Consider the following 16,500-nt stretch of genomic DNA (forward strand, 5'->3'; position numbering starts at 1 on the left):
TTTAGAGATGAGGGTTTTGACTCCAGGGCACAGTGGGGGCTTTTTCCCCCCAAGACTTTGACCAGTGAGACTGGGGTATGCAAATAACTTCAGTGTAGACCATATCAAGATTGACCGGAGTATCCCATGTCACAATTGGCAGGCTTCTCTCATTCCTCCTGTGTTTCCTTTCATAATATATGGCAATGGGATTGAACTAAGGAAGAGGTTCATTCTAACAGCTTCTCTCTCTCTCTCTCTTTTTTTTTTTTAAAGCAATCGGGGTAGTTTAATTAGTTCTAGTTTCAGGGGTTGGAAGACTCCCCAGTTCCAGATCATCTCAATGTTGCCATTCAATGCTGCCTTCCAATGTACATTTTATATAGCTAATCCGTAAGTTGCTAGGGATCACAGACTGCTAATAGCCCAAGTCATTTCCCCTTTGGGGTCTCAGTTCTTCATCTCTACAATGGGGAGAATAGAGCTTCTGGCCACATGAGAAACTTAGTAAAATGACTTACTGAAAGCCTCTGGAGATGTGCCTTATCATCCAGAGAGAATCAGAAACTCCCTCCCCCCCCACCCCCGCTTTTGACCAATGAGCTTGGGGTATGCAAAGAGGATGAAAGTTTAGACCTCATCAAGATTGGCTGGAGTGACCGTGATGTCACAATTGGTAGGTTCTTTCCGTTCTCTCGCGTAGAGTATAGAGAATGGATTTGCGACCGGGGTTCATTCTGACTTGCCTTCTTTTCTCTTCTCTCCTAAGTTTAATCCTTGGTCAGTGTTTAACCGTGGACCGGTTGGTGAAGAAAACAACATGGATCCCTTCTACCAGACAGGACCCATTTATGTAAAGGTCAATACCCTGCAAGGGAAAAAAATGGTTGAGAGCGGTCTGCAGTCCGGAGACTTTTCCCTGCCTGAGTCCTTTTCCCCATGTATGCCCCCGCAATCTGAAATGGAGAACCTGTTGCAGAAAGTGACCGGGGTCCAGAGGGACCTGGAGGATTTCAAACAGGAGATGCTGCAGGCCATTCGGCGCCTGGAGGATGCCTACTGTGAGATGAGCAGGAGTCTGGCCCAGCAGGAGGAGCAGGCAGCCAGGGTAAAACAGCGATTGCGAGAGGAGGAGGACCGGGGCATCGTGCGCAATAAGGTCCTCACCTTCCTGCTTCCCAGGGAGAAGCAGCTGCGGGAGCGCTGCCGCTGGCTGGAGCACATGTTGCTAAAGAGTGGGAGCCATGAGGGGCAAAGAGCTGCAAAGAAGATTTCAGGGAACTGACTTGGTCTGGACCGAGCTGTCCTGATGAGATCCGGAGAGGCAGAGCCATAATTACTAAGAACTAGAAGCTGCGCTGGGGAAACAAACAAACATAGCAGCCCCAAACAACAACTTTAAACTCCAATCCGGTTTCTTCCCTGTCTCATCTTCCTGGCACAGCAACAGTACTTTGTCCCGTCCAGCTTGGGGGTGGGGAATGAAGAATAATATTAACAGTTAACTGGGATGTCTCAGTTATCTCACTATTACCAGGGACAGATGTGTCCATAGTCACAAACTTTCTTAATAACTTCTTCCCTTTCCCCCTTAAAATCACCAACACTTATTTTTAAGTGTTTGGGAAGTTCTTTCTTCTCTATTGTGTCATCCGCCTCTCTTATATTGACTCTATTTCGGTCCTTCAGGAGGACCTTTGGGTCCTCCACCATTGCAGGTAGCAACCTGCTTTGCACCTTGGTAGACTGGCATTGAAAAGTTGCCATCTCCCTTCAGTCAACTTGGTAATGAACCTCTCCAAAGTGTCGCTGGTTCTTCCTTCAAGGGCCTTTAGGTCCTCCACTAAGGCAGATAGCAATCCTCAGACACCTTGGTAGACAGTCACTGGAGAGCTACTGTGGTTGGAAAATTCATCCCCACTTTGGTCAGCTTGGTGAAGAATGTTGCTAAACTTATTCTTGGACAGCAAGCATCCAGCTAATTGCTAACCCCATAGTGAAAACCTTTCTAGTTTGGAAAAAATCTGTCAAGTATTGGCAGAGCCTTCAGGACCTAGGGTCCCCTTCATAACACAATAAAGCTTAGGAGAAGGACCTTACACATTGTAATTTAACCTTTTCCTGACAATCCAGGAAGTCAATGTAAGGCTTCTAGGACCATTCAAATATGTATATCTATGTTTATAGATACATACTATATACATAGTCATATATATAGAAATGTGTATATAGAGAGAAGTATACATATATGTCCATATATGTATATATAGAAATATCTAGAAGTATATATATGTATACATGTATGTGCATATATCTATATCTTGACCCTTTGTCTCTATACTAAATGGCCCTAGACTACTGTGCTTTTTAAGTTCCTAGGTCTGCTTTTACAATTTTTTTTGTCTTTCCTGGCTGTAGATTGTTACCACACACTCTATCCCCTCTCCCCGTGCCCCTCCTTTATGCTCTTTGTACTCTGAAATGGGAATCAGATAATCAGCTTATTACAACTAAGTGGAAAGTAAGGGTATTTAAGTTCAAAGTGAGAGCCTGAGGAGCATGCCCAAGAGTATACTGTTGTGCGAGGCTTAAAGCCAAGTAGGTAGCTGAAACAGAGGGGAAAGAAGTGGGGAAGGGAATAAACATTTTATTTATTTAGCCTTTTGGAGTGGAGGAAGGCAGGGCAATTGGGGTTAAGTGACTTGCCCAAGGTCACACAGCCAGTAGGTGTTAAGTGTCTGAGGTTGAATTTGAACTCAGGTCCTCCCAACTCCAAGGCCGGTGCTCTATTCACTGTGCCACCTAGCTGCCCCAGAATAAACATACATTAAGTGCTTACTATATAGCAGGCACTGTGGTAGGCACTTTTTACAAATATTACCTCATTTGATCTTTACAATAGCCCTGTGAGGTAGGTGATGTTATTATCCCCATTTTACAGTTGGGGAAATTGAGACAAAAAGAGGGTTGACTTGCCCAGGGTTACACAGCTAAGGAAGTGTAGCAGCAAGCACCCCAAGCGTCCTCAGGGTGGCTGCCAACACAGGTTCTTGGATCTGCTTTGATAAAAGAAAGCAACTCAAAATGGGTTAACAAGCTTACTTTAATCAGTCAAATATGTATCATTTACCTAGTTCAGGGGAAAAAGGTCAGCACCCGAACTTCAGAGTATACAGACAGAATTATCAAGACAAAGAAACAGATCAAGTAGACAGTAGGTTTCCAAACTGTCCAACCATTACATCCATACCAAATCAACATCTGGGTTTTTCAAAAGGGGGGGGGGTCTCAACAACAGCTTCCCAGAGTCTCATCTGATCAAATCACAGAACACTTCTCAAAGTGAGCCCCAAAACAAAGCCTCAAATCAGGATTTACATAGCCTTTTCCTGGCTCAGAGAATGCAACAACCCTCTGGACCCACTGGCCAATCAAAAAGTATCTACTGAAAAACAAGCCTCCCACCCCAGGCTCCAGGTGCATGTTAGCCTAGGGGCAGGAAAGATCTTAAAAATTTACATTCCCATTACAGGAAGTACCTCAGACCAAATTTGAACTCAGGTTTTTCTGACTTCAGGCCCAGAGTTCCATCCACCAGCTACCTCTGAACTGAATCTAGTGGATTTCAATTTCAAATCTTGGCTCTGCTACTTATGACCTTATGACCTTGGGCAATTCACTTAACTTTGCTGGGCCTTGGCTTCCTTTTTTGTCAAATGATAAGGTTTGACTAGATGACTTCAAAGGATCCTTCTAGAACAAGGTCTGCCTTTGTCCCCTCTTTGGGGTAGAAGATAATTAAATTTTCTCACTCCTGTTTTGCAGAAACCATTGCATGACTTTATACTCACAGCCTGTATTTTGGTGACTCGATGCCCTCTCTGACCTCAGGGGCATCAGTAGATTGGGTGGGTAGTTCTGGTAATGTAGAGGGTAGCACCTTGAATTTCCAGCTTGCCTATGTGGAAGAAATGTTATGTATCTAATGTAGTTGTATATTTCTTTGTGCTCACAACCTTGCTGGAAAGAAAGGATTTTTCTCACATCACAGGGAGGGAGCCAATGGTCTAAAAATTAGACGTGGCATGTCCACAATCACTGAAAGTTGGGGCCAGAGAGGAGGGATCAGGTCATAGGCTTGCTAGACATCCTGGCCCATTGTAAAAGACATTAGTTATTAAAATTTTCACCCCTTCCTGTTCTCTCAGGGAGTCATCATTGTGTACCTGGCTGTAATATTTCTAGTGCTCATCAACACATACACATATATTTGCAAACATATGTACATATAGACATTGTATACATACATACATACATACATACATACATACATACATACATACATATCTAAAACTCTTTGCAAAACCTTAAAACCTTATATTAGTGCAAACTACTATTATTGTTATTGTTGTTTCAGTTGTGTCCAACTCTTTATGACCCTATTTTGGGGTTTTCTTGGCAAAGTTACTGGAATGGTTTGCCATTGCCTTCTTCAGCTCATTGAGGAAACTGAGGCCAACTGGGTCAAGTGACTTGTCCAGGGTCACATAGCTAGTAAGCATCTGAGACCAGATTTGAACTCAGTAAGACGAATCTTTCTTTCTTATTCATTTATTTATTTTTGTTTTTTGGAGGGGGGAAGGCAGAAAGTGACTTGCCCAAGGTCACACGGCTAGTAAGTGTTATGTGTTTGAGGCCGTATTTGAACCCAGGTCCTCCTGACTCCAGGGTTGGTGCTCTATTCACTAAGCTACCTAGCCACCTGAATCTTTCTGACTACAGGTCTATCATCACCCTATCCACTAAGCCACCTAACTGCCCTATTATTTTGTTGATAGCTATAGTGCAATTAATAGGAATTGGGTAGAGACTTGGTCAGTTAGGACTTTCAGTCTTTGTGTCCTAAAACATTATAGGGTCTGCTTGGGCAGTAGCCATATCTATATTTCATGCCTTGGAATTTCATGCATGTTTGAGGAGCACACCTGAGAGGGTGAAACCAGTAAGATGAAATTTAGCGGGGGTTTTATATAAAGTCCTACAGATAATCCCAACAAATCAACTGCACAGATACAGGGGGTGTGTGGTGAAGAGGGAAGGTAGAAATGAATTAACAGCTAGTGTGAAAAAGATCTGGGGGTTCTATATGATCACAAGCACCTCGTGAGCTAACCTGACTTCCAAAAATGTTGTTTTAAAAAAAACTCAGGCTTAATAGAAGTATGGAGTTCAAATCAAAGGTGGACTTAATCTTATTGTACTCTATTGATATGGGCAGCGAGGTGGCACAGTGGACAGAGAGAAGGGCCTAGGGTCATGAAGACCTGAGTAAAAATCCAGTCTTAGACTCTTGCTAGCTGTATGACCCTGGGCTAGTCACCCAATCCTGTTTGCCTCAGTTTCCACATCTGTAAAATGAGCTGGAGAAGGAAATAGAAAACCACTCCAATATCTTTGCCAAGAAAACCCCAAATGGGATCATGAAGAGTCAGATACAACTAAACAACACATACTGAAGGCACTTTGAGAGCACCGTGTTCAGTTCTAGGCATAACATTTTGAACCAGAGTGCATCCAGAGAATAGCACAATGCAAAAACGGAAGGAGTGGTTTGAATGAAGAAGAATGATTCCACACTGGGATGGCATTTATTTATTGTGGGGGTGGAGTCAAGAGGGTGGAGTAGAAACAGGACTTCCATGGGGCTCCGGCTTCCACCCCCCCCCCCCCATTCATGTAAAAGGTGACTGAACAAACTTTGGAGCTACAGAACCCACAAAATGACACAGAGAAGCTAACCTCCCGCTGAGGACAGTCCAGCAGGCTGGCAGGAAGTGGCCAGCACAGAGCTCTGGGAGCTGACCCCAGTCCCGCGGGAGCCCGAGGTTTTAGTCTCAGGGAGGGCCTGACCAGCTGCCAGCTGGAGGGACTTCAGATCACCAGCAGCTGTGGCTGTTTCTAGAATTATCAACCCATAGATGCTAAGGACAAAGTGAGAGGTCAGTGCAGTGTGGACTTTGGGATCTGGTAGTTTGGGAGTGCAGTCAGCCTTTATCCCCTGGAGGGAGAAGCTGCTGAGGTGTCAAGGCTGTGCAGCTGCCACCACATGGCAGCTTCAGCTCCTGGCCTGTAGACTGCAGCGGGACCAAGCCACCAGTTTAAGGGGTAATCGCTCTTGCTATAACCTGCTTGGATCTGGATTGCGATCTAGGGTAGAGGTCCTAGGGTGTGTGACCAGCTTGCCAGAGAGTGTGACCAGCTTGCCAGAGTGTGTGGAGGCTTCAGAGAGGGCACCCAACTAATACCTTCAGCAACTGAGAAAACCCCAGCATTTGGGATGAAGCTCCCCTGTCTGGTAGCAGAGTCCTACTGTGGCCAAAAGCCCAAAAGTCAAATAATTGAGTGGCAACATGAGCAAACAAGGGAAGTAAAACAAACAGAGCAACCCAACTTTACACTCATATTTTGGGGACAAAAAGCATCAAAGTATGGAGCAGGAGGAAGAGAGTGAAGTCAGAACTCCTGCACCAAAAGCTTCCAAGAAAAATATGAGTTGGTTACAGGCCATAGAGGACCTTAAGAAGGATTTTGAAAACCAAATAAGAGAAGTGGAGGAAAATTGGGAAGAGAACAGAGAATGATGCAAGAAAACTATGAAATGAGAGTCAACAACCTGACTGAAGAAAATAACACCTTAAAAAATAGGCTAACTCAAATGTCAAGAGAGGCTCAAAAAGGCAATGAGGAGAAGAATGCCTTAAAAAGTCAAATTTGCCAGATGGAAAAAGACTCTCAAAAGATCACTGAAGAGAATCATTCCTTCAGAATTAGAATGGAGCAAATGGAAGCTAGTGACTTTATGAGAAATCAAGATACTATTAAACAGATCCAAACAAATGAAAAAATGGAAGGTGATGTGAAATATCTCATTGGGAAAACCATTGACCTGGAAAATAGATCCAGGAGAGATAATTTAAAAATTATTGGGCTACCTGAGAGCCACGATCAAATAAAGAACCTAGAAATCATCCTTCAAGAAATTCTCAAGGAAAATTGCCCTGATGTTTTAGAACCAGAGGGCAAAATAGAGTTTGAAAGAATCCACCAATCACCTCCTGAAAAAAATTCTAATATTACAAGCAGCCAGGAAGAAATAATTTAATTTTTGTGGAAGCACAATCATGATAACACAGGATCTGGCAGCTTCTACACCGAGGTTATTGAAGGGCTTGGAATATGATATTCTGGAGGTCAAAGGAGCTGGGATTAAAACCAAGAATCACCTACCCAGCAAAACTGAGTATCATGTTTCAGGGGAAAATATGGTCATTCAGTGGAATAGAGGACTTTCAAGCATTCTTGCTGAAAAAACCAGAGTTGAATAGAAAATTTGACATTCAGATACAAGAAGCAAGAGAAGTTTGAGAAGGTAAACAGAGAAAAGAAATCATAAGGAACTTATCAAAGTTGAACTATTTACATTCCTACATGGAAAAACAATAATTGTAACTTAAGAAACTTTTCTCAGTATGAGAATAGTTGAAGGGAATTGATATGTGTATATACACACACACATATATGTCTATATAGAAGGATATATGGGCATATGAATACATATGTGAATGTATGTGTGTATATATATACATATATATATATACAGGTATACATAGATAGAGGGCACAGGACCGATTTAGTAGGAAGGGATGATACTTAAAAGGTGAAATTAAGAGGTGAGAGAGGAATATAACGAGAAGAGATAGGGAGAGACAGAATGGGGTAAACTATCTCATATAGAAGAGGCAAGGGAAAATGATTACATGGAGGGGAAGAACAGGAAAGCAAAAGGAAATGGGTCAACCTTATTCTCATTGAATTTGGCTTAGGGAGGGAATGACATAAGCACTAAACAGGGTATCTCACCCTAAAGGAGAGTAGGGGGGAAAGGGGATAAGAGGGGGAATGATGGAAGGGAGGGCAGTCTGGGGGGGAGGGAAGTTGGAAGCACCCACTTTTGAAAAGGGACAGCATCAAAGTAGAGAACAGAACAAGTGAGAGGTGGGATAGGAGGGAGGGAAATATAGTCAGTCTTTCACAATATATCCACTATGGAAATGTTTTGCATAGCTACACATGTGCAACCTATATTGAATTGCTTATCTTCCCAGTAAGGGTGGAAGGGAATGAATCTGGAATTCAAAGTTTTAAAATCAAATGTTTAAAATATATATATATATATACATATATATGTATATACTATTATTATTATTTTACATATAACTGGGAAATAAAATATACAGGCACTGGGGCATAGAGATCCACCCTTCCCTACTGGAAAGTAGAAGGGCATATGGGAGAAGATGTGGGATAGAGCAGATTAGAGGAGGGCATATCCAGTGGGATCTCTAATTTGGGGTGGTGGGTAGGGGAAAAACGGGGAGAAAATTTGTAACTAAAAATCTTGTGGAAATGAGTGATATAAACTAGAAGTTAATAAAGCATTTGATTAAAAAAAAACTTTATTGCTACTAACAAGGAGAGCATGAGAACAGATGACCATGAGGGACAGTCTCAGTGTATGGTCTTCATTGACCTTAATCCAAGGGCAGTACACAGTGGAGGCAGCTTCAGACAAGCAACCGTGTAACAGTGTTCACACTATGTGAAGGTCTAAAACCCTTCAGGGCTCAGACTTATAGACAGGTTTAGACAAAGAGACAGCATGGCACTAATAGAAGACTGCTCCATCATCCAGAGAGAAAGGTAATGGGTTAATGTGGGTCATTGAGATGAGAGTATGTTCTGAATTGCCTAATAAGAAATGACTAGTGATAGAACCTGGACTCAGAAAACTTAATTCTAACTGGATCATTCAAGAAAGAAGGTAGGTTGTAGAGTAATGCCTGGTCTCTGGGTTTATTAGCTTTAATGTGCATGTATTCTTGGAGGTTGGGGTCTTACAAGTTAAATTGTTTTTTTTTCCAGCTCATAGATAGTTACCAGAATGAGGAAATGGTCTATTTAGAAACTGTATCTTACAAACAACAGCCAAAAGAACGGGCTATTTAGCCTAAAGGAGATGAGCAGGGAGGGAAACAGCAGGGCTTATGATGTTCAGTCATTTTCAGTTGAGTCCAACTCTGTGTGACCAAATTTGGGGCTTTCTTTTTTTTAAATAATATTTTATTTTTTCCCCCTCAATTACATGTGAAAACATTTTTGATATTTAAAAAAAAGTTTTTAGTTCCAAATGTTTTTCTTCTGTTCTCCTTTTCTCTCCTTGAGACAGTATGATATCTGATTTGTTGTATGTGTGCAATCATATAAAACATATGTCCATATTAGTCATTTTGTGGAAGAAAACTTGAACCGAAAAAAATGAAAAAAGGAAAGAAAGGGGAAAATAATATCTATTCCAGACACCATCAGTTCTTTCTCTGAAGGCAGATAGTATTTTTCATCATCAATCTTTTGGGATCATCTTGAATCATTGGATTGCTGTTACTGATCAACATTCACTGTTGATCATCATACAATATTGCTGTTACTTAGTACAATGTTTTCTTGGTTCTGCTCACTTCACTTTGCATCAGTTCATATAAGTTTTTCCTGAAATCATCCTGCTTATCATTTCTTATAGTATAATAATATTACATTACCATCATATGCCACAACTTGTTCAGCCATTCCCCAACTGATAGGCATTCCATTTGGGATTTTCTTGGCAAAGATACAGCAGTGGTTTGTTATTTCCTTCTCCAGCTCATTTTATAAATGAGAAAACTGAGACAAATAAGTTTAAATTATTTACCCAGCTAGTAAGTTTCTGAGGCTGGATTTGAGTTCATGAAGATGAGTCTTCCTGACTCCAGGCCCAACACTCTATGCACTGTGCAACTGTCTTTAATTATTTGAAGGGCTGACATATTGAAGATGGAGTGGACCATCAATGAATGGAAATTCTACAGAGGTAGATTTTAGATATAGGATTATAAACTTAGAGATTGAAGGGTTCTTGGAGGTCATCTAGCCCAACCCCCTCATTTCACAGAGAAGTTAAGTGAATTGCCCAAGGTTATATAGATAGTAAGTGACAGAGCAGAGATTTATGCCTAGTTCTTCCACTTTAGGGCAGCTAGGCGTCATAGTGGATAGAACACTGGGCTTGGAACCTTCAGAACTCATCTTCCTGTGTTCAAATCTGGCCTAAGACACTTATTAGTTGTGTGACCCTGAGCAAGTCACTTAACCCTGTTTACTTCAGTTTCCTCATATGTAAAATGAACTGGAAAAGGAACTGACAAACTATTTCAGTATCTTTGCCAAGAAAAACCCAAATGGGGTCACAGAGTCGAACATGACTTGTAACTACTCAACAACAAACTTCCACCTTCAAATCCATTGCTCTTTCTTCCTTTAAAAAAAACCATTTCATTTATTTATAGTTTTCAACATTCACTTTTTTAAGATTTTGAGTTCTAAAATTCCCCCTCCTTCCCCTCCCCTCCCCCAAAAGGATATGCAATCTGATACAGGTTATACATGTACAATCATATTAAACATATTTCTATGTTAGTCAAGTTGTGAAAGAAGAAACAGAACAAAAAGGAAAAACCACGAGAAAGAAAAAAAATAGAGAAAACAGTATGCTTTGATCTGCATTCAGCCTCTATAGTTCTTTCTCTGGATGTGGACAGCATTTTCTAGCATGAGTCTTTTGGAATTGTCTTAGATCCTTGCATTGCTGAGAAAAGCTAAGTCTATCAAAGTCAGTCATCGCACAATGTTGCTGTTACTGTGTACAATGTTCTCCTGGTTCTGCTCACTTCATTCAGCTCTTTTTTCCTTTTTAGCATTTTCTTTTTTATTGTGAACTTATCATCAAGAAACATGAACATTTCCCTAACAAGAACAAAGCAGTAGATTGTACATGAAACATGAATTTCATTAAGTACAGTTGTTTAAAACTGCATATTAAACTTAATGTGGTAGTAACCAACTTGCCCTGTCTGTCTATACCTCTTGTTGACTGGCTGGCTGCCTGCTGCTTCAGTCTCAGAATTAGAATGAAATAAGCTACTAGTTCATCTAATGATTAACAGAAGGAGGTTTATTTAGCTATAGCATCAAAAGGATTGTTAATAAAGATACAGCTAGGTCAAGGGACATCATCCAAGTCTGAAGGGTTCAGAGTCCATATGGCCAACCTCTGTTAGATCCTTAGGTGGCCAGGAAGCCAGGCTTACTCCCTTGAGCTAACAAAATCCCGTAAATAGTCTTTTAAGGAAAAACTCAACTTTCATGGGGCAGAGACTTGGGAAAAACTAGTCTTGGTCCCAGTATGGAATCTCTACCACAATCTACTTCTGAACTTTTTCCCCCTCACTGGGGAATTAAAAGAAAAACTATTGATGCCCCTTAAAAAAAAACTCTATTACTACTTCTTGCCAGCCCACCTCCTGCCATTCACCCTTCAAATAGAAGTGCTCCTTTATAATAAGTCTAGTCAAGCAAAACAATTTGGCACATTGGCCATGTTTCATTCTGCACTTCTAGTCCTTCGCCTTTCTTTCTGGAGGTGTGGTCACACTTCCCTGTTAGTCTCCTTAAGTCACATTTGTAGCTATATTTATCAAAATTCTGAAGTCTTTCCTTCCTTCCTTCCTTCCTTCCTTCCTTCCTTCCTTCCTTCCTTCCTTCCTTCCTTCCTTCCTTCCTTCCTTCCTTCCTTCCTTCCCTCTGCCTCTCTTTACCTTTTATCTTTTTGAGTTCCTAGTTCTACTTTTTCACTTTTTTTCTTTATTTTCCTGGATGTCAGTAGTTACCACATACTTTATCCCATCTCCCCTTCATTTCTCTTTCTTTTTCTCTTCCTTCCTTTTTTCCAATTTATAAGTCTATTTTCTTTCTCTTCTTCTTTTTCCCAATTGAAGAAAGAAAAGCAAAAATCTCATAATTAATAATCTTAATCAAGCAAAACAAATTCTACCATTAGCTATGCTTTTTTTTAAAAGTCTCAATCTGCACCCCAAGTCCCTCTGTCAGGTGGCAGTATGTTTCATCATGAATCTTCTGGAATCATGGTTGGTTATTGTGTTGATCGGAGTTCTTAAGTCTCTCAAAGTTGTTATCCTGCATATTATTGTGATTTTTCTTCTGTGTTTGTTCCTTTCACTCTTCATCAATTCTTGTAAGTTTTCCCAGACATGAAGATAATGTGGGTGAGGAAGTTCCAAGAAGGAACATAAATGCTCAAAAGATTGTGAATCAGACACTTTATTACTCCCAAGCACACAGGCATGCAACTTCCTCTCCCCCACAGTCCCAGGGGTGCATACAATGGGATGTGTGCCCTGATTAGGAGCCTAGATCTCTGGATTTCTGCCCTTATATCTGATTGTTGTTGCTGGGCACATTCATAGGAACTCAGTGGGAGGGGGCCCTTTGGAAGCATCAAACAGTTGGGGATCTAGACTTCAACTCCTCCTTCCTCTCTTATTGATACTGTGATTAGGGTATTGTGACTAGTAAAAGTTGCTAATCTTGCATACAAAGACTACATGAAATTTGCTAAGCTGAGAACTTTGCATTCCTTGCCTAAATGAAGTTGACTAACCCAACATTGGGTTCATAGGAACTTCCAGGTACATAGATGGGTCAATCAGTGGTCAAACATGGAGTCGCATCTGTCAGGGCCTAGCAATAGGCCAATTCTCATACCAGATTCCTCTGAATCTGTCATATTTACCATTTCTTACTGAAAAATTTGCCATGGCATTCTATAGCACAATTTGTTTAGCCATTCTTGAACTGATAGACCTCCATTTTTGTTTCCAGTTTTTTGCTGCAACAAAAAATGCTGCTATAAATATTTTTGTATGTATTAATCCTTTTCTTCTGCATTGGACCTCCTTGGGGATTATAACTATTGGTATCCTTTATATGTGCAAGTTAAGACGTCACCCCATGGTGACATTTGTCCTTTTCAAGAATAAAAGATGAGTAACAACCACCACTGGTAACCAAAAGAGTATGCCCCAATTAGTCACTTTGGGGATATAGCCCAATTAATAGCTCCATCAACAGTACATTAATGTGCCTGTCCTTCCTCAAACACTCCTGCAATTGCTGTTTTTCTTTTTATTATTTTTTTTTGCCAGATCTGATGACTGTGATTCCTTTTCCCACTACACCACAACTGCTAGAGTAAAATTGTGCAGGACCTTGAATTGTAAGCTCAGTTGTTTGTATTTTATACAGTAGGAAGTCAGGAGCCATCTAAAATTTTGGAAGAGGGAAGTAATGTTGTCATCAGAGCTGTACATTAGGAAGATTTCTTTGGAAGCTGTGTGAAGCAAAGATTAGAGAGGAAAAAGGCTACAGGAATCAGGAGGCTATTCCAGGAGGGAATGAGTGAAGATCTGAACTAGGGGAGAATTGGTGGGAGTAGAAAGAAGGGCCTAGATGGCAGAGGAGTTTTGGTGGTAGAATCAATAGGACTTGGCAGTATATGGGGGTAGAAGAGAGGAAAGACTCAAAGATATAGCCACATTAGGACTGGAGTAGATATCCAGCTGGCAACTGGAAATAAAGGACTGCAATACAGGTACAAGAGATGATGGGAAACCTCAGGTCTAGGAAGATAGAATTGACCTTCCAGCCACCATTGAATTTTCTAAGATTAATGACTTTTAAAACACTGAAGGATGATTGAAGAAGTTGCTGGAGAGTCTCTTGTGTAGGAGGACTTTTAAAATAGAATAGACACCTATCTGTCTAGGTTAGGTTAAATATAGTATTGCTCCAAGATAGGGGAAAAGACAGATTGACCTCTCAAGCTACCATCCTACTGGTAGATTTCAAATTCCAGCTTCCCTTTATTATTGTGATTTGAGATGTCTGGGAAATGCAACAGAAAAATATACCACTGTCTCAGAGAATGTCAGAGGTGGAGACACCCAAGATATCATTTAGCCAAACCCTTCATTTTATAGAGGAAGAAAATAAGTTCATAGAGGGAAGTAACATTCTTAACATCACTTAGCTATTTAGTAGGAGGGCCAGGGCTAGGACCTTGTAGAATATCCTTTCCATTTGACAATACTGATTCTCATAGGACCTATGGATGATTCAGCAAATACTTATTGAGTACCTATTTGCATAGTTCCCTGCTAAGGGCTAGAGGAAATACAAAGGATAAATGAGATCTTGCCCTCAAGGAACTTATGATCTAGAAGGGGAGATAATGAATACAAAAATAGCTACAGTGCAAGGCAAAATATGGTCAATGTATCATGAGGCATAAAAAAATTCCTTGTGCAAAGGAGAGATAGAGTGATCCCATTTTACTTGAGGAATCAGAGAAGGCCTCATGGCCTTCCATTTATTTGAGGTATTATTTGAGTTCATTCTTGAAGATAGGTAGGATTTTAATAGTGGAGATGCAGAAGGAAAGGCAAAGAGGAGAGAAGACTGTTGTTTGTCCTTCATTTTCAAAGAGGACCAATAACATCATGGGGTGATGTTTTGACTTGAGCGTGAATTGGATTTAAGTGAGACAGAGCTGCACAAAGTCATTAGTTTCACTCTCTTCCAGAGTCGTTGAAGTCCAGTGGCAGGACAAAAGTCAAAATGATTGGCAATGGCTTGGGATGCAGTGGATGACCTTGGTGTCTTTGATATTTGACCAAGCTTCAGCCTCCACGGCCATTAGAACAAATCGTCCTCATTTGCCCATTCCACTGGGGGAAGTCTTCATGTGTTTGGGGTAGATATCCCCTTAATTCATCAATGGGTTTGAGGCATATCACCTACCCTCAATCTGGTTTAGCTTCTTTGTTGAGATGTTTTTACTGGGGTATGGCTGCTGCACATACTACAGCTTCTTGGAGCCACAGGTGAGAATTAGGTGACAGGTGGAAAAGCAGAGACATATTCAGGGAGCAGTGAACAGTCTTGCTTGGCTGGAGCACAAAGAAGTGGGAGATGACTAGAGAGGTAAGATTACACTATATTGTGGAGATCCTCCAGTGCCAAGCCTAGAAGTTTGAAGTTTATTCTCCATTCAACTTCCTGCGGCCTCTCCACCATGACCCTTCTCATTGATGATCACCACCCCCCCCCCACTAGAAATTTGTGCTCAACCCTGCTGTCCCCAGCTCTGATAGATGAACTCTTTTGCCTTATCTTGCCAAGGCTCAAGGCCTCCTTTCAACTTATCGGGGTCTTCCCTCCATCTTCCTGCAGAGTATTCCATGACCAACATTCCAGCACTCCCTTTCTGTGTTGTTTTCCCTCATTAGAATGTAAGCTCCTTGAGTAATGGCTGTCTCATTTGTTTGCATGTGTATCCCTGGTACTTAGCACAGTATCTAACATTTAGTAAGCACTTATTATATGCTATCATTCATCTATCTATCTATCTATCTATCTATCTATCTATCTATCTATCTATCTATCTATCTATCTTTTTTTAACTTGAAAGGAAAACACTTTATTATGAACACAAGGGTTGGGAGGTCTGGAGGAGAGGGTGGGCTCAGTCTTAGTCTTGTCGTTTGGGCCGTGAGGTCTCAGTATTGGCCCAAAGCCATAGATAGATACCCTGGGGAGGGGTATGGCCATTGCTGGAACAGGGGCTCAGCTGCTGTTGTGTCAGCCCCTATCTTTGCCTCATTCTGCTTGGGGAGACCTGTAGACCATGTACTTCTTGAGGTATCAGAATAGGCACTAGGGTCCACAGGATCCAATTCTTCATCCTTCTAGCTGGCTTTCTTGCTCTTGGAATAGGGGGTCAACTCTTCCCTTCGGTGGTAATATTGTTCATTCATCTCCTCTCTTTCCAGCTTTTCGTAGCTTATCTTCTGGATCCAAGATGCTTCTGAGTTTCTTGGCTGCCTTGGTGATGACAGAGCTGAGATCATGGGGGTTGAGCCAGGACACAGGATCTGTCTCCACATTCCAATAGTAAGAAAGGCCACACACTGGGTCAAACACCTTGTACCAGTTGGGCAGTAGGCCCTTGATCCTGGTGCCTTTGTAGTCCACAGGATCGTCAGCAATGATCTGTTCCTCTGGCTTGGGCTCCATGTGTTTGAGGACGCCGCATTTGACCAGGCAGGACTGCAGGGCTACAGGGAGAGGTGTGCATTTGGGGTGATCCGGGAAGCTCAATGGCCCTGCCCACTCAGGCCCAGTGGAACAGGGGTGGCGCAGGGTGGCTGGTGCTCCTTGTCTATGTTCTAGGGAAAAAACTATCATCTATCCATCTATCTGTCTATCATCTTTGTATCTATCATCTATCTATCTATGATATATCTCTAGCTAGCTATCTAATGTGTGTCTCCATCACTCTAGGTAATGGGGACCCATTGAAAGGGAGTGTTACAATTAAACTCATGCCTTAGGAAGATTATCATGGAAGTGCCAAGTAGGACAAATTAGATGGGCAGGGGACAGAGATGAGGACACCATTTAGAACAATGGTATCAAACCCAAATAGGAATGGGGCAGAGAATCCTCATA

At 41.5% G+C, this 16,500-nt stretch overlaps 1 protein-coding gene and 1 pseudogene across 1 annotated transcript; one reads left to right on the forward strand and one right to left on the reverse strand.

Annotated features, from left to right (window-relative positions):
- The first annotated feature begins 748 nt into the window (after positions 1 to 748).
- Positions 749 to 1,264, forward strand: CCDC182 (coiled-coil domain containing 182). The gene has a single exon (XM_069067383.1). It carries the CDS (start codon positions 800 to 802, stop codon positions 1,262 to 1,264), a length of 465 nt encoding a protein of 154 aa, XP_068923484.1. The 5' UTR covers positions 749 to 799.
- Positions 1,265 to 15,520: 14,256 nt separating this feature from the next.
- On the reverse strand, positions 15,521 to 16,236 carry LOC138145811 (polyglutamine-binding protein 1 pseudogene; annotated as a pseudogene).
- Between the last annotated feature and the right edge of the window lie 264 nt (positions 16,237 to 16,500).

The sequence above is a fragment of the Petaurus breviceps genome, unplaced genomic scaffold (assembly GCF_028583685.1).
Source record: "Petaurus breviceps papuanus isolate PSGF00001 unplaced genomic scaffold, PetGlider_PUasm1.0 90750, whole genome shotgun sequence".
NCBI classification, from domain to species: domain Eukaryota; kingdom Metazoa; phylum Chordata; class Mammalia; order Diprotodontia; family Petauridae; genus Petaurus; species Petaurus breviceps.